The sequence below is a fragment of the Sceloporus undulatus genome, chromosome 2 (genome assembly GCF_019175285.1).
Source record: "Sceloporus undulatus isolate JIND9_A2432 ecotype Alabama chromosome 2, SceUnd_v1.1, whole genome shotgun sequence".
Classification (NCBI taxonomy): domain Eukaryota; kingdom Metazoa; phylum Chordata; class Lepidosauria; order Squamata; family Phrynosomatidae; genus Sceloporus; species Sceloporus undulatus.
In genome coordinates, this window is record NC_056523.1 from 168,252,049 (window position 1) to 168,275,315 (window position 23,267).

Sequence of the window (23,267 nt, forward strand, 5' to 3'; positions counted from 1 at the left end):
GGCATTAATTATAGATTGTAACAACTTCAGAGTTGCCTCACCTCCCTGGATGGCCAGCCAAGGTGGACAGGGATCGAGAGAGCAGGTGGTTTTTTTTACCTTACCAAGCAGCTTGTCTACATCAGTACTCATAGACTGAAACTGTTCCAAGATAACCTCATTAACGGAGTCACTAGACACTTCTCAGTCTAGAGCTGCCCAAAATTTCTGAGGACCAGTAGCATCCCTCTGTCAGAGCAAACCAAATAGAGACTTTGATGAGATGAACCAATTAACCATAGTAGTACAAACTTTTGCAGACTGGAGCCAGCTTCATCAGCTGCCTCAAATGTTAACCTCATTTGGCAGAAAAATAGATGATAGGTAGGTAGGTAGATAGACAGATAAAATGGATCAATGTAATTGAGAGAGAGAGAGTGACACACACATAGAACAATATTAAGCATTAAGGTGAAATCATGACAAAATGCAAACAGTCTACATTCTATGAGTATGTTACTTGGCAACAGGTCTTGGCTGTTGCCTATTTGCCCGCTTTAGATTATCCCTTACATCCCTGAAGAAGAGAGCTCTTATAAACACAATCCACCAAAGACCCACAACCACTGCCACCCCACTCTCTGACCTAGACTCTAAAAGGGGGCTACAAGCATGAGGGGAACTGCTGCCAGGATATATGAGGAAGTCTGTTAAATGGGGTGTGGGGGGGAGGAGAAGGAGGAGAAAGGATAATGTGGGTGAGATGTGGTTAGGGGTGTGGCAATAGTTCCCGCTGAGATGCTACTTGGTAAGTCATTTTTATTCAGAAAAATAGCAGGTTAGGACTCAAGCCATGGGTTGCTGTCATGCAGCAGGCTAGTTGGCCCCTGCAGCACTCCTGCTGATGGGCTCAAGAGTAGCTAGGTATGGGAGATCCTCTTCAACCCCTCCTTAAATGGAGCACTTTTGGAGATTGGAACCTTGCAATCAAGCCAAGAACTCCCTGCATGTCAAGCTCTTACCAGGCAGGACAGGGCTCCTCCTGGCGAGCCTGTAGTTCTTTCTTTTCACCTATGGCTGGGAGCAGTGGAATCACTGGGCATTTACATGAGGTGCAGACCACACCAGGTGACACCCCGGAAGAAGGGTGACACTTGAGGGGGCCCTCCTGCTGCTGTGGCATAGGGGTGAGTGCACCCCTCATGGCTTTGTTGCTGGTCCAGCTCTCTCTCCAGGGGCAGTGGCAAGGATGACAGGTGAGCAAGGCAGTGGGAGAGGGAACGTGGGGCAGCCTGCTTCCACCTCCCTGGCAGCCCCACATTACAATGGGTGTCACCAAGCCTGGTGACACCACTGGCTGGGAGCTGAGACTGGGTGGGACAGAGAAAGAGAAAGGTGCTCAGGATCTCTCTTTTGGCGTTAGGCCACAGCACCATATTCCATCCCCATCCCTTCTGGAACTGTTCAAGAAATCCTGAATCTGCTACCCCAGAAGATAAATATTCCATCCTGCCCCCCACAATATGCCCCCTCCCTCTGCCTACTCAACCCTACCTGTTGTTACTTGTTGTACTGATACGGGTAGGCAGCATGATCTGATGGGGATTCCACTGTCACGTGGCTCTGCTGACCACTGTTCTCCTGTAATAAAATATTAATGGAAGAAATATGATAGCAGATGTTTCTTTTCCCCAACATGTCAACCCTACTGAGTTGCATGAGGTGAAGTCATCCATAGCGTTGTAGAGAGACTGGACTCCATGGGTAAAATGACAATCCTACTGATGAGAGTTCCATATCTTGTGGCATTCCTTTCTCTGAAGTGCAGCTTAGGCAAGCCACTGTTTTGGACCACATATCCCAGAATTCCTCAGCCAGCATGGCTTAACTACACCAATTGTGGTGTAAAGACAGCTCACTAACAGAAGAGCCAATTACAGGATGTGACTGGGTCTCAAGTACCTTGTCATCTACCCCCACCCCATATACCCTGACCCATTTCAATTTCCAATCTTTGTGCTGTTATGTAGCCTCCTCCCATTTGCCTTCCCTCAGCTGGCAATACAGTTATAGGGCAGAAAAATAAACTTCTGGCATAATTTGTACTGTAGCAAGGCTTCTAGGACTTGCTCCCAAATGAGTCAGCACTCTTACTCCAATCAGAAACAGTCCTCTTACAGCTCCTGATGGAGAGGACAGGCATTTCACAAATGTTCTCTCCAGTCAGGATTGGAGTTAACAGTGCAAATTCTCTTTGTAAAAGACCTGCTTTCTCAGTCAGGACTACTGGCTGTTGCTGCATCTACAATGCAAAAATAATGCGGCTTGACACCACTTCAATTGCCATGGCTCCAACATAGAGAATCCTGGAATTTGCAGTTTTTTGAGGCACCAGCACACTTTGGCAGAAAAGACCTTGTAAACCCACAAATCCCAGGATTCCATAAGATGGAGCTACAACACTTAATGTCTACACCATTATTTCCACAATGTAGGTACACCCTGAAAGACTGGAGATATCTCCATTCCCTGACTGGAGATAAAAGCAGGGATTCTTCCCTTCACTTTCTGGGGGGCTAGGGTTGGGTTTTTGGAAGAGCTTCAGAGGAAATCTCTTCAGACTGGACAGAGAATCTCCACTGGACAGATGTTGAACATCCATGGGCCAAAACCAATCTACAGTATTTCTGTTCTGTAAGCACATAAACCCATGTTACCAGTGCAGATCAAGAGTCCCTGCATGAGCAGGATGATCATCCCAGCTGATAATCACACTAGCCATGATACGTGTGCATACAATGAGATAAATCAGTGGCAGGCAAGTGACCACCAGTTTGAGCAGAATAAATGAAAGTGACTCCTTACCTCAACTGCAACACTAGAGGAAGGCACCGGTGTGTACTGGGGGATGTAGGCTCCTTGCATAGCTGCTGCTGCTGCTGCCGGCATATACTAGGGAAGCGGAAGGAGAGCTAATGTCAAGAGCCTGCAGAGCACCTGAGTGGCAGCGGCAGCGGCGGAGGAGGAGGAGGAGGAGGAAAGGGAGTGAAGGAAGAATTTTCTTACCGTGCCAGCACTGCTGAGGGACAGATGGCCCAGCTGCTGGGTGAGGGGTCCCATCATGGAGGTGGGTTGGATGGAAATGGCATGATCCATGGCAGGTGTCAGCACAGTCCCCTGCTTGGCAAGAAGGGAGAGTATGTGTGAGCGCAAGGCACACATTGACACACACACACAAAGAGAGAGAGAATGAATTAGAGACAAAATGGTAGGAATGTGGTAACAAAGGAAAATGGCCTCTAAAGGATAGTGAGTAACTTATGATGGAGGAGACTGTGATACCAAACACAGATTCCCCCAAGATGTCTGTGCAGACAGAGGAGACACTCCCAGCTAAAAGACCCTCTTATTGTCACTTGCAAAAATGCCATGAGACAAGGGATCCAGGCTGGACAGTTTGGGAGGAAGGGGTCTCACCGTGGGCTGCATGAGGTACGATTGATGGTGCATCCAGGACGGGCTATGAACCTAGTCATAAGAAGAAATATTTATATAATACATTTCTCACATATTCTGTCAGCATTTCTTAATCCTCAAAAAGTCACTCCAACATTGAAGGCCACGTGGTCAATGTATGGATGAGACTGGACTTGAAACATGGATTCACAGTTCAAACTCCTAAGCATCAAAACAGATGCAACAGCAGTATGGTTGAACCAGGCTTCCCTGGTTCTCCAGACACTTTGGATTATCATTCCCATCATCCCTGAGTATTGGTCATGATAGGTGGGACTGACAGAATCAGAAGTCTCAAACAGGAGCATGAATACTACTGGAGGGAACTCACTGGGGCAAGAGGGGATGGTTTAAATGGACAACATTCAAATATGAAATCAAGATTAAGGTGGGTCATATTTTCATAGTAACACTGGATGTGTTCTGAGGATAACTAAATTCTCATTGACTCAACCATTCATTTCATTCCATAATCTCAGCCTCTGCTCCCACTTTTCCTTTATCCAAGCTTCAGGTTCTGTTATCAGAATTCAGCTGATTAGGAAACTATTCAGGGAGACAGCTACGAAATAAGCCACACAAGCAGGGCACACATTTAGTACCCACTCCCCTCCCCATGCCCATTTAGCTTTAAAAATCATACCCTTAACCTCCATTTTTCCATGTCTGAGTTTAAACTAATGCATATACCATTACCATACCAAGTTGCCCCTCAGCCACAATGTTGTGTTTCAATATCTTAGACTGATTCTCAGTCAACAGAGCCACATTATTGCTCAGAATTTTCTGCATTTACACAGCCCACCCTAGACAAATACAATGATGCGGGATGTTTATTGCTGCTGCCCAATCTCCTTTCATATGGTGGCACAAGTCCAAGGTTGCCTCCATCAATATTTGGTACAGATGGATTGTGTGAGATACGTACCTGGTAAGAGGAAACAGGCGATGGGAGATAAGGGGAGAGCGCAGTCTGGGCAATCATCCTATTAGGAGCCAGGCTGTAGGGCGTTGTGTAGAATCTGCAGAGGTTGGGGGAGAAAATGTTCAAACCTCTTGCCAAGACTGAGAGAGGTCTGAATTAACATCCCCATCCCCAGAGGCTGGCATTCAGATATTATTCTGCCAGGTCCTTTGGGAATCATGAAGGCAAACCAAAGGTAAATTAGAGGACATACCCATTTTGTAGTGCTGTCGTGGGGTCATAGGTCAAGGTCATCCCGCTCTGCATGGAAATATTGTACAGTTTATATATGGACCCATGCATTTTCATTTTCTCCTCACCTTTTAGAACCCATCAGTAACTTCTTCTGTTCTTAGGGACACATTTTGAGTCTCGCCAGCTGGACCCTCAACTAGGCTGGCAGGCAAAACTGGCACAGCAGAGATGAGGAACTTCAGTGCACAAGTCAGGCATGAGCTATAATGATTCCTCAGCTGGCCCATCAGTTTCTGCCCAGGCCTCTCCACTTTCCCTTGCCTGGACAGTGAATGGAAGGAAAAGACTGATTCTCCAGTCTGCTCCAGGCAGAAATAAGCCCTTTTGCTGGCTCAGCAGTCAGAAAGGGAGGAGAAGCAGGGGGAAATGCCACAGCATGGACAATTGACCTTTTAACTTTCAGAATTACCCAGGCCAGAGTGGCCACTGGCTGGAAGATTCTGGGAATTTTAATCCAAAAAAGAACTTGTCCAAACTCTGGAATGTGCCTCCACCACCACCTCCAACTCACAGCTGTGAACTGGTTAAGGAAGCTGAGTTTAGAAGCATGTGCATATTCATGCAAACCTGCTTTCTGGCATATTTAGACCTCCTGTTCTCTCCTGCCCTTTTTCTTACCGTGTCACTTTCCCGTGGCCAGGCTCGTCCATTCTGCACATATTTGCCCTGATTCTGCCGTTTCTTCTGGCCGCCATCAGCAAATTTGCAAAGCAACGGATCTGGGGGTGCTGCACAGGGAGAGAGAGTTAAGTTAGCACTGAGATGCTCTACTGATTTCACATCTGTATCCCCCTTGTTCCTGTGATGTTCCCCAACTCTGAAGCTCTGCTAGTGTGCTTCAGTCCCAAGATAAAGGTCACTTCTTAACAGCTTAGCTGAGCCACCTCGCTGACCTGCCTGTTCTGAATGCCACTCCAAGATCCGTCCTAGCTCTGATCCTTGTTAATCTTCACCTCTGACACCAGCCTGCTGTATTGCTGCCTTTAGTCCTGAATATGTTAAGACCCACAACAAGGTAACCAAACTGTGCCTCTTTCACTAAACAAGTAATCCCTACTGCTCTGGCTGCTGGTTCTATGCTCCTTTCCTATTTAATGAGAGTTCCCTCACACCAATATAATTCCCCACAGCCTATAGACAACCTGCTTGTTTTTTCTCCTCCAGCTTCAAGACAAATAAAACATTCACAGTTGATAAATATCTGTGGAGTGGGCTATTAGCTAGGTACAAGGTGAACCAGAACACATGAGAAGCCCCAACATGGTATAGTCCTTATTAACACTATTGGCATTAAACTGAATAGATTGTCACTCTTAACACCAATGCCAGGCACACAGAACTTTCCTCATGAGAAACATCTACCTGTATCCACAAAGAAATGGGAGCTTTCAATATAAAACCAGACAGACACTCAGGCTTGTGAGATATCCTATGTTTTGTTTGGTCCACAGTTAGTGTTTGCTTTAGCTGCTAGCCAACAGGAACACATTTCAATTTTCTCTCACAGAAGGAAAAGTGCTCTTGTACACCTTCAATGACAGCCCACATGGGCCACTTGTCTACAGAACATTCATCTGGGATTTACTCTCCTTCGATCAACATGCCAATCAGCCAGTTACTTCTTCTTGTTGATTGCCTTCAAGTCATTTTGCACTTATCATGATGCTGAGGCAAATCTATCACAGGGATTTCTTCACAAGATCAGGTCAGGAGGGTTTGCATTGCCTTCCTCTGAGGTTGAGACAAAGTATGACTTGCTCAAGGTCACTCAGTGGGTTTCCATGGCCAAATGAAGATTTGAACCCTGGTCTCCGAGGGTCCAACATTGAAACTACAACTTTGTGCTGGCACAATCAGTTTACAAATTCAGTAAAATCTACTGGTGGTGGTACAAGCTCCTCTTGAAAGAAATGCCTTGTATATGAACAATACCATGCCATACAATGGACTAGGGGTCTGACTAGAAGTGATAGGTGTTAGTTATGCTTATTGTCTTTGTGTCCCATCATGTGCAAAACATGCATGTGATGGTACACATTAAATAAAAAGGGTGTGCAGAGAAAAGGAACTGAACCCTTCCAAAGACAAGGTTTTCTTCCTCACTTATAAAGTAACGTTAGTAGAAAAATACTGGATTACATGTTCCAAAATCCCAGCATTTTTTGGAATACAACTCCCCAAACCTTCCAGCCAGCATGGTCACTGGCCATGTCGACTGGGGAATTCTGAGAGTTGTGAGTCCAAAACTGGGACCTCCCCAAGTTCTGCAAAATATTCTTTCTCTTCTTTTTATCTCAAGCACCAATGAAAACAGAAAGTGTGAGAGTGATTGAAGCAGCAAAATACAACAGAGGTGGGTTGGGAATGACTATGGAAGCCCTATACAGCTAGGGTCCAGGTTACTTGAAGGACCACATCTCGCTTTATGAGTCCATTAGAGTGCTAAGATGATCATCTGGCATCCCTCGGGGTGCCATTCTGTCCCCCATGCTGTTTAACATTTACATGAAGCCGCTGGGTGAGATCATCCGGAGACATGGGGCGGGGTGTTATCAGTACACTGATGACACCCAAATTTATTTCTCTATGTCTTGGACTGTTTCAGTGACCAAGGAGGGCATCTCCCCCTGAATGACTGCCTGAAGTCGGTAATGGATTGGATGAGGGAAAATAGACTTAAGCTGAATCCAAATAAAATGGAGGTACTCATGATAGGTAACCCCAATCCGGGTATGGAGATAAGTTCGCTAGTTCTAGATGGGGTTACACTTCCCCTGAAAGACTGCATCCGCAGCTTGGGGGTGCTCCTGGATTTGTCGCTTCAACTGTCTTCTCAGATTGATGCAACAGCCAGGAGTGCCTGCTATCAGTTTCGGCTGATACGCCAGTTGCGCCCCTACCTGGAGCAGCGGGATCTAGAAACAGCTGTACATGCTCTAGTAACCTCTCATCTTGATTTCTGCAATGCAATCTACATGGGGCAACCTTTGTGCCACGTCCGGAAGCTCCAATTGATACAAAACATGGCAGCTAGACTGGTCGCCAGAAAATCCCTGTTTGACCATATTATACCTATTTTAAAATCACTACATTGGCTGCCTATTAGCTTCCGGGCACAGTACAAGGTGTTAGTTATCACCTATAAAGCCCTACATGGCCTGGGTCCAGTCTACTTGAAGGAACGCCTCCTCCCATACAATCCTTCCCGCACACGCCAATCCTCCAGGAAAAACTTCTTACAATCTAGAAAGACCAGACTGGTGGTGACCTCCCAGAGGGCCTTTTCTGTCACTGCTCCAAAAACTTGGAATGACCTGCTGGAAGAGATTCGCCGATTATCCTCATTCGAGGCTTTTAAAAAGGTGACAAAAACCTTTCTCTTCCGGCAGGCCTTCCCCGATTGATAATGTCCAGAACCAATTGAATCCCCTTCTTTTTATTATTTTTATTTGTGATTTGTTTTTTAACGTTGATATATTGTTATGTTCTTTTTAAACATTTTTTACTATTTAATTTTATAGTTGGGAGGGCGGGTTGGGTCGGGGTCTTGTGGGTCTTGTTGTTTTTATTGTTGTATATTGTATTCACTTTGCTGTTACCTGCCTCGATCCTCAAAGCGGAAGAGGCGGGATATAAATAAATATATTATTATTGTTATTATTATCATCATCAGGAGAGGCCCTTCTCTCTGTCCCACCACCCTCTCAGGCTTGTTTGACAAGAACAAGGGCGAGGGCGAGGGCCTTCGCAGTGGCTGCTCCTAGACTCTGAACTCTCTTCCCTAGAGAGGCCAGGATGGTCCCATCCCTCCTCTCCTTTCTGCAGCAGGTAAAAACTGTGCCATCAGGCTTTTCAAACTGATGATGGATGGGCTTTTAAAATGTTATGCAATAATATTTTTAATGTTTAATGTTTTCAACTTTCATAATTGTTTAATTGTTTTTTAAACTTTATATTTATACTGTTTAATGCTTTTGCACTGTTTTAAAATTATAGTTTTAAATTTGTTGCTGGCTGCCCTGAGTCTCTATATCGGGAGAAAGATGGGCTATAAATAAATAAAAAATAGCAACAATAATAGAAAACCACCAAAGCTATCTCTTCTCCAGAGACTGCTGCCCAGCTGGCTTCTATGCAGCTTTGAAGCTGGCAGGGGCACTTTGTCTTCTGTCAGAGATGGGTTCCACTGATGGGTCTTCTGCTCCAATCACCACAGCCATTTCACCTCTATCATCATGCCATGACTACCATCTATGCCAGCTGTTACTCTGGCCAAGACAATCACAGTGAAAGCACAGGAAAAGCTATCTTATGACTCTAACATGTAGAAACTATGTTCACCTACCATCATGCTCTATATATTCTACTACAGTCTTTGTTTTGTATGCCATTCTCCTTCCTTGCTCACCTGGTACCCCTGGGGGTGTTTTGATATATTTGCCATTGAAATGGGTGATGATCGCTTCACACTTTTCCGTAGATTCCATTCTGAGGAAGAAATGAAAAGAAACCATCAGGGAAGATGGAGTCATGAGCGTGTGAAATCTTTTCAGTGATGGGTATCAACTTAAAACAAGTTTATAAACCACCTGCTCTTTATTGCCTTAAAGTATGGGGCATAGTTGTTGAAAATGCAGTAGATTGTTGGCAAGCCTGTAAATGTTGGCACCCCTAGAAGATAGAATACTACTTAGTACCCACAAATCAGCTGTCACCCTCTCCCTTATGTTCAAGAACTTGAATTTTTAATGTGATTCTAAGGGAAGTAGGCACACATGACTTCCTCAGAACTTAATCCATAAACAATATTCAACAGGCCTTTGGCCACAGATTGGAAAAGTCATGTAGATAACTAACTCTCAGGTAACATTCCCATGCAATGACTTTTAAAACTGAATCTAGGAGTGCAAAATCTAACATTATGACAAGCCTGGGAAACATAAAGAACAATGGACCATTCAGTTTTGTCATCCTACATTTGTCAAACCACCTATGGTAAGTCACCCTCAATTCCAGATGATCAGATTCCAGTACTGCAAAGAGTTCTCAAGAATGCTGGCCACTGTTTACGTACTGTCAGGCTAGCATGCATTACTCTCCAATTATCATTTCCCTCTTTAAAGGGCCACTGTACAGGCATTCCCACCACCAGGGAGAAAATAACTGACAGCTGCTGCATGTGGCAGTGGGAAGGGGAAGGAGGAAGAGTGGCTCAGTCAAATGGGGAATATGAGCCTCTATCCCTCCCCAGCAATCCTTTGTTTTAACTTTATTCTTATTACATCAGGAACAATAAAGCCTAGTCCAGTTAACCCTTATTATCCTATCATTCCTACTTCTCCTTTCAGAAATGACATAGCAGCAGTTCTCAATCCCCTCCCTCAATATGAGGTGATGATGAGAGAATGTTCCAGTGGAGCAGGAAAAAAAGGAACCAGGCTTTATCCAGTAAGAGATGGAAACCTGGTAGAGGGGCATTCTAGGACAAAGCAGGATGTAGCTTCTACTACCACCATTGTTTTTGTTGTGTGCCTTCAAGTCTTTTCCAACTTACAGAGACCCTAAGGCATACCTATCACAGTGTTTTCTTGGCAGAGTTTATTCAGAAGGGGTTTGCCCGTACCTTCCTCCAAGGTTGGCAACTTGAATTGCCCAAGGTCACCCAGTGGGTTTCCATGGCTAAGCAGAGATTTGAACCCTGGTCTCTCAGTGTCCTAGTCCAACATTTAAACCACTACACCATGCTACTAGCACACAAAGATGAGCCTGTGGAATTAATGTGGCTGTTCACCCACATGCCACAGCATTCAAACGTCATCCTGGCCTTGGGATATGTAAATCCTAAAGTATTTCTACAACCTGGCAAATACGGGCCAGTGAGATTGGATAATTTTCAGGAAAATAATGGGTATGACCTGGAGCCAGCCTTTTTCTTTTGCTCTGTGTGTGTGTGTTGTGTGCCTTCAAGTCATTTCCAACTTATGGCAACCCTAAGGTGACCCTATAATGGGGTTTTCTTGGCAAGTTTCTTCAGAGGGGGTTTGCTATTGCCATCCTCTGAGGTTGAGAGAGTGTGACTTGCCCAAGGTCACCCAGTGGGTTTACGTGGCCAAGCTGTGATTCAAACCCTAGTATCCCAAGTCCAATATCCAAACCACAATACTTTGCTGGCTCTATATGAGGTAGAAAGACAAAGGTCCTCAGTGCCTTTCATAAAAAATTTCAAGGTTTGCCATCTCTAACTGTGCTCCTTATTTTATTTTAATTTAATGCCGCCTTTCTCCCAGAAAGGGACCCAAGGTGGTTCACAAGATAAAAACATTTTAAAAACTTTACAATGTCTGTCACTGCTCCAAAAACTTGGAATGACCTGCCGGAAGAGATTCGCCAATTATCCTCACTCGAGGCTTTTAAAGAAACGACAAAAACCTTTCTTTTCCGGCAGGTCTTCCCCGATTGATAATGTCCAGAACCAATTGAATCCCCATCCTTTTATTATTTTTATTTGTGATTTGTTTTTTAACTTTGTTATGTACTTTTTAAACATTTTTTACTGTTTAATTTTATAGTTGGGAGGGAGGGTTGGGTCGGGGTCTTGTGGGGCTTGTTGTTTTTATTGTTGTATATTGTATTGCTGTTACCTGCCTCGATCCTCAAAGGTGAAGATTTTTAAAACTTTACAATGAGAATTTTAAAATAATTAAAATCAACTAGTTAAAGCAGTATAAAATTAACATAAAAACATAAAAAGTTATGTCCTACCCTAAGTAATTATTTCTGTTCTTCCTCATTTAGGGCCAAGTCTTTTATGGTCCCATACTCAGACACTCCCAATTGCTAGCCTCATTGCTCCATCAGTGCTCTTGTTCACAACAGTTCTTCATAAACCTAACTAGATACTGTGGTCATCACATTGTTTTAGTACTGTGTGAATCAGGACCATCAAACTATGAATTTCTCCATCTGTGGTGCATGCCAGCAACTTTGGTGTGTACTGAAAGGGGGTGGGTAGGAAAACTCACAACATCATGGATCAGATTCGCACAGTACATAACACTAAACCAGTGGTGAGCAAAGTGAGGCACTGAAAATGTTGTTTAACTATCGTATTTTCCGGCATACAAGACGACTAAAATTGGGTCAAAAGTCGAGGGCCATCTTGTACGCTGGGTGCACTCGCTCGGCCGCCGGCTTCTCAGGCCTCCGGAGGCCTGGGGAGCCAGCAGCCCCGCGCTGGCCTCTAAGGGGCCTTTGGAGTGCCTTTAGAAGCTGGCGCGCGTGCTTTGGGGCCACCGGCTTCTCAGGCCTCCGGAGGCCTGGGGAGCCAGCAGCCTCACGCCGGCTTCTAAGGGGCCTTCGGAAGCCCCTTAGAAGCCGGCGTGTGCGTGCACGGCTGGCTGCTGGCTTCCGAGGAATAGGGTTATCCTTATACGGTGAGTATATCCTAAACTCTATTTTTTTATAATAAAAGTTGGAGGTCATCTTATAAGCCCAGTCGTCTTATATGCCAGAAAATACGGTATATTTCCAGTGGTGAGGGATGCACTCCAACAACACAAGTTGCTAATTCCTACCCTAAAGATTCCTAAGCACCAAGAGAAATGGCTTTGAAGGCATGGGGGGAGGGTACTAGTTTAGGAAGCTGATCCTCTTGCTAAACATAAAAACATCCCTATGCAAAGGCATCTTGTAGCACCTTGGAGACTAATGGAACAAAGGACATTGCAGCATAAGCTTTTGTTACAAATTCTTTTGCTCAGTCAAAAGTGCTACAAGATTCTTTAGCATACTGATATTCCAGATTAACATGGCAATGTCTCTGAAAAATAACATCCATACCAAACTTGCAAAGGTTAGAAAAACTCAAACAGTTGCGTTTTTCTGGGTTGTTCCTAACTTCCTATAATCCACTAAGGCCTGTGATATCCAGTGTGCCTGCACCACACACGGCCTTGCCTTACACGGATTTGAGCTTACGCATAAGGCAAGCCACAGTGGACAAAATGGTGCAGGCGCCACAGGCATGGAAACGCACCACCATAGAAAATAATGGGACTTAACCATACGTGGTTTTTCCAGTACTGTACCGGGTGTGTGTGTCCCAGAACGGATTTGCCGCGTATAGGAAGGGGCCACTATATGTTGAAATGCAACCTCCTCTCTGCACCAAGAACAGGGGTATTTCATATTTTTTAAATATGAGTGGATGGTGGTGCTAGGGTAATCTTTCTCAATTATGCATGCCAGTGGTGTCTACACAGGAGGAGGCAAGACTTAGAGAGGGAGAAACATGGTGGCCTATCTGGATTCCACTTCCTTCACCTACTCCAGAGTCCACAGTGTATGTGTTTGATGGTGGGTGGCCAAGGCAGAAAAATGATTCTGTAGGTGTACTGTCCATATAGTTGGTCAACAGTCTACCTTCCTGAGCTAGCCAGGGTGGTCTTGGGATTAGTGTTGTGAGTCCACTTGGCTTGTTGGTTTGGAGCACTTTGACATCCATGCTGAGATGTCCATCATGAGAGGCTCAGGAATTCATGTTGTCCATGACGATCATGGGTCTGATCCACATGGTATTTGACCCTGTTCCTATGCTGGGCGTATTCTATACCTAGCTTTCTATGTTAAATGGAATGTCCTACATGAGGCTGCCTTTGAAGAATGGTCAGAAACTTCAGCTGGTCTGAAAAGCTGCAGCCAGACTGTTGACTGAGGCTAGTTATAGGGAATACACAACTCCCTTGTTACTACAGCTCCCCTAGCTATCAGTCTGTTTCTTGGCATAATTCCAAATACTGGTTATGACCTATAAAGCCCTATATGGATTGAAGCCAAGTTATCTGGTGGTTCATATTGTCCTATATGACCCTTCTAGGTTTTGAAAGCTTCAGGGAAGTCTCTCTCTCTCTTTCACTACTCCCACTGGCATGAATACTGGAGAGGGCCTTCTCAGCAACTGCTCTTTGACTCTGAAACTTCATTTACAGAGAGACTAGATGAGCATCCTCCACAGTGGCCTTCTGGAAGCAAGGAAGGGTGGTTTCTTGTTTCTACAGGCTTTTGGGAACTGATTTTTTATAGGGAAACAGCCCTAAATAATGTGCAGTAGTGGCTGGGTTTCTTGCTTTTTAATAGATATGTCTTAAAATTGCTTTAACTCTATTGATATAATAATTACCTGTTAACATTTGTATATTTTAATGTTGCACTTTTAGCTCTTTTTGTTTTAATCTTTAAAGGGCTGCCCTGAGTTCCAGGGCTGACAAATGGCAATAAATGAATCAGTCAATCACTTGCAAGCTTGCCATGCCTAAGGAAGAATTTTGTCCAAGCAAGTGTTTGTGTAAAAGCCCTTGTGGAACCACATGCTTATAGAAACAGGTTTAGGCCAAGACTCTCATTCATGTGAGAGCTGCAGGTCAATGCATGGACAAGTATCTGAGGATTTCTGTGAGAACATAGCACCTTACCAACAGAGGGGGAAAATGAATGTGCAGTGATCTGAGAAGGAAATGAACATTAGGCAGCACACATGTCCAAGCTACCACCATGGTGTCAGGATAATCATGCATAAAAATGCATACACTGTTTAGGACTGAAGCACAAGGCAGTGTGCCACTGAACAAGGAAAGCTATCCTACCCTGCTTGCCTTCCTTCCTCACCTGGCAAAGCCCACTCCCCGGCTGGTGCCGCTGGCATCGCGCAGGATGCGTGTGGAGATGACTTGTCCAAATGGCTTCAGCATTGACTCCAGTTCAGCCTCGTCCATGCCCAAAGGCAGGTTTGACAGGTAGAGGTTGGTAGGATCCTGTTCCTGTTGCTATGGAAACAAGGAAGTCAGGCTGTTGCTTAGCAATAGTCCATCCCATCTCTTGGGACTCATTCCTTTCTTTCCCTGAATTCATAGCCTCTCTCTGCTCACACTTGCCATATCCCAACCTCTGTGCATAATAAAGGCTCTCAGTACAGGTGGAGAACTAAACAATGAGAAGTCAGTTCACAAGCACCTACAGTGCTTGGGGCAACCTTACTGAAAAACCAAGGGTTGAGATACCAAAGGAAAAACTGAGGCTTGGAAGCATTGAAAGGACCTGGGATTTCAAAACGGATGTAAAGAATGCGCAAACACCAGTGTTTTCCACACTATGCACAGAGTATGCATAATGCATGCATATTTGTGCATGCATTCTGAAATGTCAAGGTGTCCAAATACGTATACAAAGATGTTTAAAGACACAGGTACATGCATGTACTGTTATGTATTTGCTGTGGGAAGCACTAGCCGTACACCAGTATGAAACATGAGCTACATAAAATGTGCAGCTTCTCTTAGACTCAAAAAAATGTAGAGGCCTTTACAAATGGCCTGGACAGATCCAAAATAACAACAACATCTTCTCCAATGGAGACAGCCAATGAGGGAGACATCTTTTTCTTGTGTATCTACTGGTTTGAGCCCCTGAGGGCTCTCCCTGCTAGCTTGATTTAACTATCAAAATCATGAAATGGTTGAGACATCTGATATACAGTCCAATAGATACATATTTGTTCTGCATGCAGAAGACCCAGCTTCAATTCCCGGCATCTCCAGGATAAAAAATGTTCTGGTAGCAGGTAAAAGGAAAGATCTCTGTCTGCCTGGAAAGTCGTAGTCAGTCAGAAGAGACAATACAAGGAGAGATACTCAAATCATCTGCCCTGGGATAAGGTCATCTGCCTGCTTTCCTCAGGGAAGTGCAAATCAAGGATAAGAGGTCTGATTCGCATCCAAGCTTTCAACATATCCCTAGGTAAACTGCTGTCCTTGGTTTACTTGTAGCAAAATGGTTGCCTGAGACCATGGAGAGCCAAGGGCAAACCTGCCAAACACACCAACCACACAGGTTTGTGCTGAGTGCTCCTGGCAAGTAGAAGTGTCATCACAGCAAACCTGTATCAAGGGTGCCCTTTAAAGATTACAGCAGTATTGTGGAATGAACTCAAATAAAAACAGCTTCCATGACAGTGGTATAACATATAAAGGGCACAAAAATGTATTTGCAGATTGGCTCAGGGGAAGAGCTTGCCTAAGCTGGATGAAATTCCAGGGAACCTGCTGTTCCTATAGCTTGGTATTCTTAATCATGGGTTATAAATGATTAGCCAAGGAGGAGGCTTCACCCCTTAGTTGAAGGAAGGGATGTTAGGCCCTGCTGGCAGATGCAGGAGTACACATCTTACCTTGGCCATCTGGGCCTGTACCCCACTGGCTTTGAGTGCTGTCACTGCCTTCTGAGCTGCTGTGGGGCTGTCAAAATCCACAAAGCCATACCCTGTAGGATTAAGGAGATAAAAGCTAGGCTGACAGTCCATGAGAACCCTGCTTATGCAGCAGAGGAATTGATTATATGGGGAACCCTTTTGTGCCACAACTCTCAATCTTTGGTCCTCCAGATGTTTTAGACTTCAGCTCCCAGAATCTATCGTCATTTGTGAAGGCTTTGGGGAGATAAAGTACAAAACAGCTGGAGGATCATAGAGTTTGGCACTATTCACCCTGCTTTTGTATGACCCACACTCTGTGCTCTAAAAGTTAACACATTTTCTTGAGCCCATCCTATAACAAATCATATTTTCAGGTCCCAACACACCGTTTTTCACCTCTCCCCACCTTTCTTTCTATTCTCTACAGCACTGCACCTTCTAGCACCCATCACGGCTAGTGTAAATTTTGAGGACCAATAGAGAGGGCCTAAATACCCTAAAGGCACCAGATCCCGTCTGATCTCAGAAGCTAAGCAGGGCCCACCCTAGTGAGTGTCAACAAATACCAGGTGTTGTGGGCTACACTTCAGAGGAAGGAACCAGCAAACCCACCTCTAAATTTTCCTTGCCTAAGAAATCCCTAGGAAATCCATGGGGTTGCATAAGTCAACAGGTGACATGAAGGTACACACACAGAGAGACACTGAGCTAATGCTACCTGGCCAAGTAGCAAATACTGACAGGAAAGGGGATGAATGAGGGCCTGCTTCACTTGCATAGCATTCGAGCTGCTGCAGAGCGATTCCCTTTCCCCTCTCCAAGCCTTCACTCTGTGCGGGTGTTCCTCCCTCCTCGGCTCAGCAATGTCTGGCATGACAGGAATGCAACTCCCCACCCCACACAGGCACCGCCTGTGTGGGAGCACACAGATAACCCATCCCCATCTCCCAGACAGAACCCATCCTCCACCGGAAACTTGGCTCTAGATTCCAATTCTGATCCTCGCCTCTCTCACACCTTTGTTTAGTTTTCAAGATTTTGAAGCCCCTAAGATGACACTGCCACCAACCTATTAAAGAAAAGGTGACTTTGGATAAGAAGGGCTCTTAATCACAGGCCCACAGAAGGTGGTTTAAAACTATACATTAAAATACTCTGACTCCGAATGTTCCCATGTAAAAACATGAAGCAGACACCAGGCACCTGAGGAATGGTAACAAGCCTACACACCACCTCCCTCTTGTGTGTAGTTACAAGGTTATTTTCTCCCCTGGAGCCAAAAGCATAACTTGGCTGGCACCTACCTTTGCATTTGTTGGTCGTTTTGTCCAGAATGGCCTTGGTGGAAACAATTTTGCCATATCTGAGAGCACAGAAAAAGCATAAGGGTCAGTGACAGAATTAAAGCAATTCCAATAGTAACTGAAGTTCACCAAATGCTTCCTGCTCTATGAGGCAATCCAGTACAGTCGGTCCTTCTTATACACGGATTTTTTATACACGGATTCAAGTATACACGGTTTGAAAATGTTCCAAAAAAGTATAAATTTACCTTGATTTTCCATTTTTTATAAGGGACATCATTTTGCTATGTCATTATATTTAATGGGACTTGAGCATACACGGATTTTGTTATACACGGGGGATCTTGGAACCAAACCCCAGCATATAACAAGGGTCCACTGTAAACTTAAAAGCATCTAGTGGTTAGTAGCTAGAACTGTTGGTGCAAATTTGCATATATCTTGGATATATATCTCCCCAGCTAACTATACATTTCTAAAATGTGAAGTGCAATGTCTGCCATCTGACTGGAACTCATGTCTTTTACTCTGTTTACTCTTACTCTGAAAGCCAGCATGGTGTAGTGGTTTGAGTGTTGGACCATGACTCTGAAGACTTAGTTTTGAATCCCCGCCCAGCCATGGAAATCCACTGGGTGACCTTGGTCAAGTCACACTCTCTCAGCCTTAAAGAAAAGCAAAGGCAAATTGCCTCTGAACAAACCTTGCCAAGAAACCTCCCAGATAGGGTCTCCTTAGGGTTGCCACAAGTCAAAAATGACTCGAAAGCACACAACAAGAACCTCACCCTATTCCATAAATTGGAAGAATAGAAAGAAATTCCACAGGTAATACCTCTTCCATCATCACATCTGAGTTCTGGGAACAGTTTCACTGAATATCTTACCTACTGTGTAACTGTTGAAAGCATAAGAGCCCAACCAGGGAATGGGAAAGATCATCCTCTCACTCCAAGGTGACGCCTTGATTACACTGTTTCATGTAGCAAACAAAGTAGTAGCTGGGTTTATCATTTGTCTACCAATGAACATAAATGACAACTGAAATTGGTACATATATTGGCACAAGCGAGTGATTTACAAGCAATGATGCCACAGCCACACTTGGCCATGTGTGATCCTATGAATTTACAGACATAAAGCTTATTAGCAAATACAGTTGGTGTGCGCCATGAAAATCTTTCACTGGCATGTGGCAGACTCATTGAACTGGCTCTGTAGAGGGCACAAGCCTTGACAAAGATTGGTTTGTTGCATGGCAAGAGACAGAATATGCAGGGACAACCCAGCAGGCACATCCAAACTCTATGCCCTGCACATCTGTAATCATAGAACTTACTATCTGGTGACCAATTCAAAAACATGATATTTGGTAGGAAGGAAGAAAAGGAATAGGAAGAGGAGAGAAAAAAAAACCAAGCCCCTGATCCTTGTGGCTATAGAAAGAAGTTTTCTAAAAATCTATTAGTACTTAGAGAGATATCAGAAGCCAGAGACAGGCTTGGCAGGAGACAGGGCCTTAGTGTCCTACATGACTTCTTGTTCCTCCCTTGTGGCTGACAGATGCAGAATAAATTAGGCAGGATAATTTATATATGCTACTATAACCTGCATAATAAAAATTTTAGAATTTGGTGGGCAGGTGATGCTGTTCTTCTAACTCCTCACCAGATTTTGCGCAATATAATTCCAGGCATGAAGAATGCAGAGTTCAGATGATAGAATGTGAATGGAATGAAACATAAATGAATTTTATGTTTAGACCTGGGCCCTATGTCCAAGATATCTCATTATGTGCATATATGCAAATACAGGTATTCCAAAATCCAGTAAATGAATAAATAAAAATCCAAAATTCAAAACACTTCTGGTCCCAAGCATTTCAGATAAGAGCCTGTATTAGCTATCCCTTCATGCTTTGAATAGTTAAATATTGTTCTTGTGAGGTACTTATCTGCTAGAACAAACTATTCTGTCTAACATGGTATTGTACTCCTTAGTTCTTTCTCCCAAAGAGAAGCATTCCATTTGTGCATGATTTTATCAATTAACTAAAGGTGAATTATTATTATTATTATTATTATTATTATTATTATTATTAACCTTTATTTATAAAGCGCTGTAAATTTACACAGCGCTGTACATACAATCTTTTTAATTGGACGGTTCCCTACCCTCAGGCTTACAATCTAAAAAGACACGACACAAAAGGAGAAGGGAGTGGTGGAGGGGAAGGGGCCTTTCTTGTAGGATAATACATATAAAATATATAGCAATACAGGAAATGATTCAATAAAACAGACAACAAAGAAACATCAAATAGCAAGTAACAGTTATGCAATGCCTGGGAACGCTTCTCTGAACAGGATCGTCTTCAACTCCTTTTTACTGAGGTGAAGCTCGGTTTTACACATGCTTATTCCAAAGTAATTTCTACTGAATTAAACAAGATATGTTCAGTCATTATAAACCGCCAGCATGAATAAAACAACTGAATCTTAGTTTGATGTTTCAAAATAAGTCTGACAGTCTTCCCGCTCTCTACAGCTGCTGAACCCTTCACAGTCCATCCCAGTTACCCTGCAACCCCACCTCCCATGCTTCCTGTTCACCTCAAGCAGGATTTCCTGCCTGGGGAAGGACAAGCCCAGGAAATCCAAGCGGTGCCAAGAACAACCAAGTTCTGGCGCCTCCCAGCCCAAGCTCAAGGGAGTCCAGCTGCAGGGTTTCAGAGTGGGACAGATCACAGGACTGAATGTGGTGCTGAAAACTCTGGCTTAAGGGATGGTGGGAGAAGAGGGGGAATTCCTACTCTGCAGATGTGGGAACTGACTGAGACACCCCAGGGGCACTGAGCACAACTGTTGAGAGAGAGAGAGAGAGAGAGAGAGAGAGAGAGAGAGAGAGAGGAGGGGGGAAGGCAACATCAGAAACAACCCAGCATTCCCAGCTCCCGGCCACTGCCAGGACTCAACTTCTGGATCTGTTCCCTTCCCCTCACCATATCTTCCTCCTGCTAGCAGCAGTTTGCAACTCTTGTCCAGGATCCCTTCCCTCACACTCAAAACGGATTCCTGGTTTTGAAGCAGGCCCGTTTTGTCAAGTGTGGCTTTGGGGAAGGATCCAGCATTCCTGGCTGGGGTGAGCTGAGGTGACAGAGGAACAGCCCCTTGCCTGCCCACCCTCCCTGGCCTCCTGGCTTTAAGCTCTATAGCCTGCCCCAGACTCGTTTATACAAGGAATGGAGAAGTGGAATAGGGCAAACCCTGGCAGGTAGGAGACATAAAATAGACAAGCTTTCCCTATGTAAATACCAAAGCTTGGGAAAGGAAACTCTTCTGGCCACCATGGCTGCGGTATTCTGGGACCTGTAGTCCAAAAAAATAACTTCTCCAAGCTCTGGTGAATAGCAAATTATAGACTGTGTGTGTGTGTGTGTGTACAGGCATCTACAGACTTTTAAATATTAATTTAAATATTGTTTTAATATTAACCTCTCCCCCAATAAACCATTCTCCTTCATTACTCCTTATCTAGGGTACAATTATCTTCACATCACCTCCATGGATCACACACAATATCAATGCCAAAAGAACATTTCTTGCCCTTCTGGGATAGGATACCAACTAGACTGAGGTGTAGGGGCACTTACAAGAGCGCAGAACAGCTTTTATTGGAGTGGTCAACATAACTAAGAGCAGTGATGACAGGTAACACAGCTGCATGAGTGTCCAAAGACATCTTGTAATGTCAGAGTGATGGGGAGTTCCAAGCCTAGTCACCTTCCTTTCTGTGCATGTGCTCTCTTTCATCCTCCATCTGGAGGTCTGTCATCAGGCCCTGTTTTGCCAGCTCCACATACATGGCACTGGATCATAGGTATGGTGTAAGCCTCCTTGGAAAAAGATACAAAGATTTGGGAGGAGCTTGCCTTTCTCTCAGCTCTGATCTCTCCCCATGGAATTTCTTACTTGGGCCAAGAAGCTCAGAACCAGCCCTACCAATCCATTGTCAAATTTGGCTCTAGTGGAGGATGAGGCAAAGTGAATCTCAAATTTATCAATCATAAATATGAGTTTTATGCTTTATGAATTTTAGTGGCCTTTCTCTCTCTCTCTCTCTCTCTCTCTCATATAATTTTATTTTATAGTCTGGTTTATATTTTGGTCTATGAGCATAAATAAATACATGAAATGAAATGTGAAGAGGAAGCAAAAGCAGAATTAACATCGTTTTTGGTGGGGTTTGGGGGCTATGTGCCCATGTTCTAGAAGCCAGCATTTCTGACTTATGGTGACCCTAAGGTGAGCCTATCATGGGGTTTCCTGGCAAGATTTATTCAGAAGAAGTTTGCCATTACCTTCCCTTGAAGCTCTGAGCATGTGACTTGCCCAAGGTCACTGAATGGGTTTCATAGCCAAGAGGAGAATCAAACCCTGGTCTCCAGAGCTGTAGTCCAACACTCACACCACTAGGCCATGCTGGCTCTCATTTATAAACATGTTGGGATGCACAGCTGTTGCAGCATCATTTGATGTTATACCTTTCGTTACAGCGAATGACAAAAGCATCACCCGGGAAAGCCCAAGGTTTCCATTCCGGCCAGGGGAAGGAGATGCATGTTATGTGCAGTAAGATATCTCCTTGGGCCCTTAATCTTTTGATTCCCACTATAACAGGAGCTCTCTCTTTGATGTCACTTTATCCCAGAGACTTACGGTTGACACAGCTTGACAAGGTCCTGGTCTGTGGTACCCGGGTGCAGGCCCCGGATATACAAATTTGTTTTGCTCAGCTGGTCCCCACCACCACCTCCACCGCCTGGCCCACTGCTGCTGCTGCTGCTGCTGCTGTTGTTGTTGCTGCTGCCACTGGGACTCGGGGGTGCCATCTGTTGGGCCACTGAGACATAAGGCTGTGGGGCAAACAGAGAAAAGAGTCTGTGGTGGGAAAGAGTAAAAAATGATGTTGTAATACTGCTAGCAGGAAAAGATTTCTAACCACAAGGTAGAAGCAAACTGAGATCTGTGGAATCCCATCCACTCTGCTCCTACTTTCCCTTCCTCCTAAATTTATGACTTTAATCTCCAGACAATGAGGAAACATGCTGCAACTGTGAGATACATGTGCAGAATGCCTTATAGAGAGAAGCAATAGGTGGAAGAAGAGAGCTCACTGTCTTCTTCTGGCACAAGCTCTTTGAAACAATGCACCCACTTTCAGGCAGTATTAGATGAGGTCCTTGTGACAAGAACACCAGAATCACTCCCTACATCCTCTCTTCTTCCTCCTCTGCTTGGAAGAATGTACAATTTCAAGCAAACACTCGGCACGTATTTGTGAAATCAGGTTGGCCTAGACCAATGGGCATGTCAGAGTCTTTTCCTTTCTCAGGTCTAGAACACCCTACCACCCTTCCAGGCCCAAAGTGTCCCTTGGTCAATTGCCTTCAATCCCCGGATGGGGAGAAGTAAAGAGGTTTCCTCATCCAGGATGATCAGAAGTTCCACCCTTCCAGAGGATCTTAACTTGTGAAAGTAACAAAAGCACGCCCCGCAACACAGCCACTGTCAGAGAGGAGAGCATCCAAAGGAAGGGAAAACATCCTCACTATCATTGGTTGAGGCTCCTTTGATGTCATAATCACATAGCCGGCAAGCAAATTTGGTTAGAACATTCTCATCTCTGGGATTTCCTAGACAGTCCTTTTCTTTGCACAATGAATGCATGCCCATTGCTCATGTGTTCAGGTGCCGTTTCTTTTTTTTCTAAGAAGCATTTCTAAGTATCCAAGTAGCCATTGTGTCATGGCAGAAATGTAGCTTCCCTTGCTAGTATATTCATTTTTCCTGCTGATTGCCATGGAGGATATTGTTGCCTGAGCTTATCGCAGGCACGTATTGGAAAATGCAAGGATAATCAGTAGCACTGAGTGATACAGCTCCTTCTCTTTTGCCTAGATCTCTGTAGTGACTTTTTCTACAATTCAGTTTAGAAGCCAAGTA

At 44.4% G+C, this 23,267-nt stretch overlaps 1 protein-coding gene across 1 annotated transcript in view; it reads right to left on the reverse strand.

Moving 5' to 3' along the window:
* RBMS2 (RNA binding motif single stranded interacting protein 2) overlaps positions 1-23,267 on the reverse strand; it is an 82,304-nt gene that overhangs the window by 2,457 nt on the left and 56,580 nt on the right. Inside the window, exons 2-13 of the mRNA XM_042452264.1 lie at positions 21,981-22,177; positions 17,264-17,322; positions 15,936-16,027; positions 14,378-14,535; positions 9,123-9,202; positions 5,333-5,442; positions 4,674-4,720; positions 4,424-4,517; positions 3,457-3,507; positions 3,046-3,156; positions 2,845-2,931; positions 1,534-1,620 (exon numbers count right to left, since the gene is read on the reverse strand). Of these exons, the coding sequence (XP_042308198.1) occupies positions 1,540-1,620; positions 2,845-2,931; positions 3,046-3,156; positions 3,457-3,507; positions 4,424-4,517; positions 4,674-4,720; positions 5,333-5,442; positions 9,123-9,202; positions 14,378-14,535; positions 15,936-16,027; positions 17,264-17,322; positions 21,981-22,177 (1,167 nt within the window). The 3' untranslated portion in view covers positions 1,534-1,539. The remainder of the gene's footprint in view (positions 1-1,533; positions 1,621-2,844; positions 2,932-3,045; positions 3,157-3,456; positions 3,508-4,423; positions 4,518-4,673; positions 4,721-5,332; positions 5,443-9,122; positions 9,203-14,377; positions 14,536-15,935; positions 16,028-17,263; positions 17,323-21,980; positions 22,178-23,267) is intronic.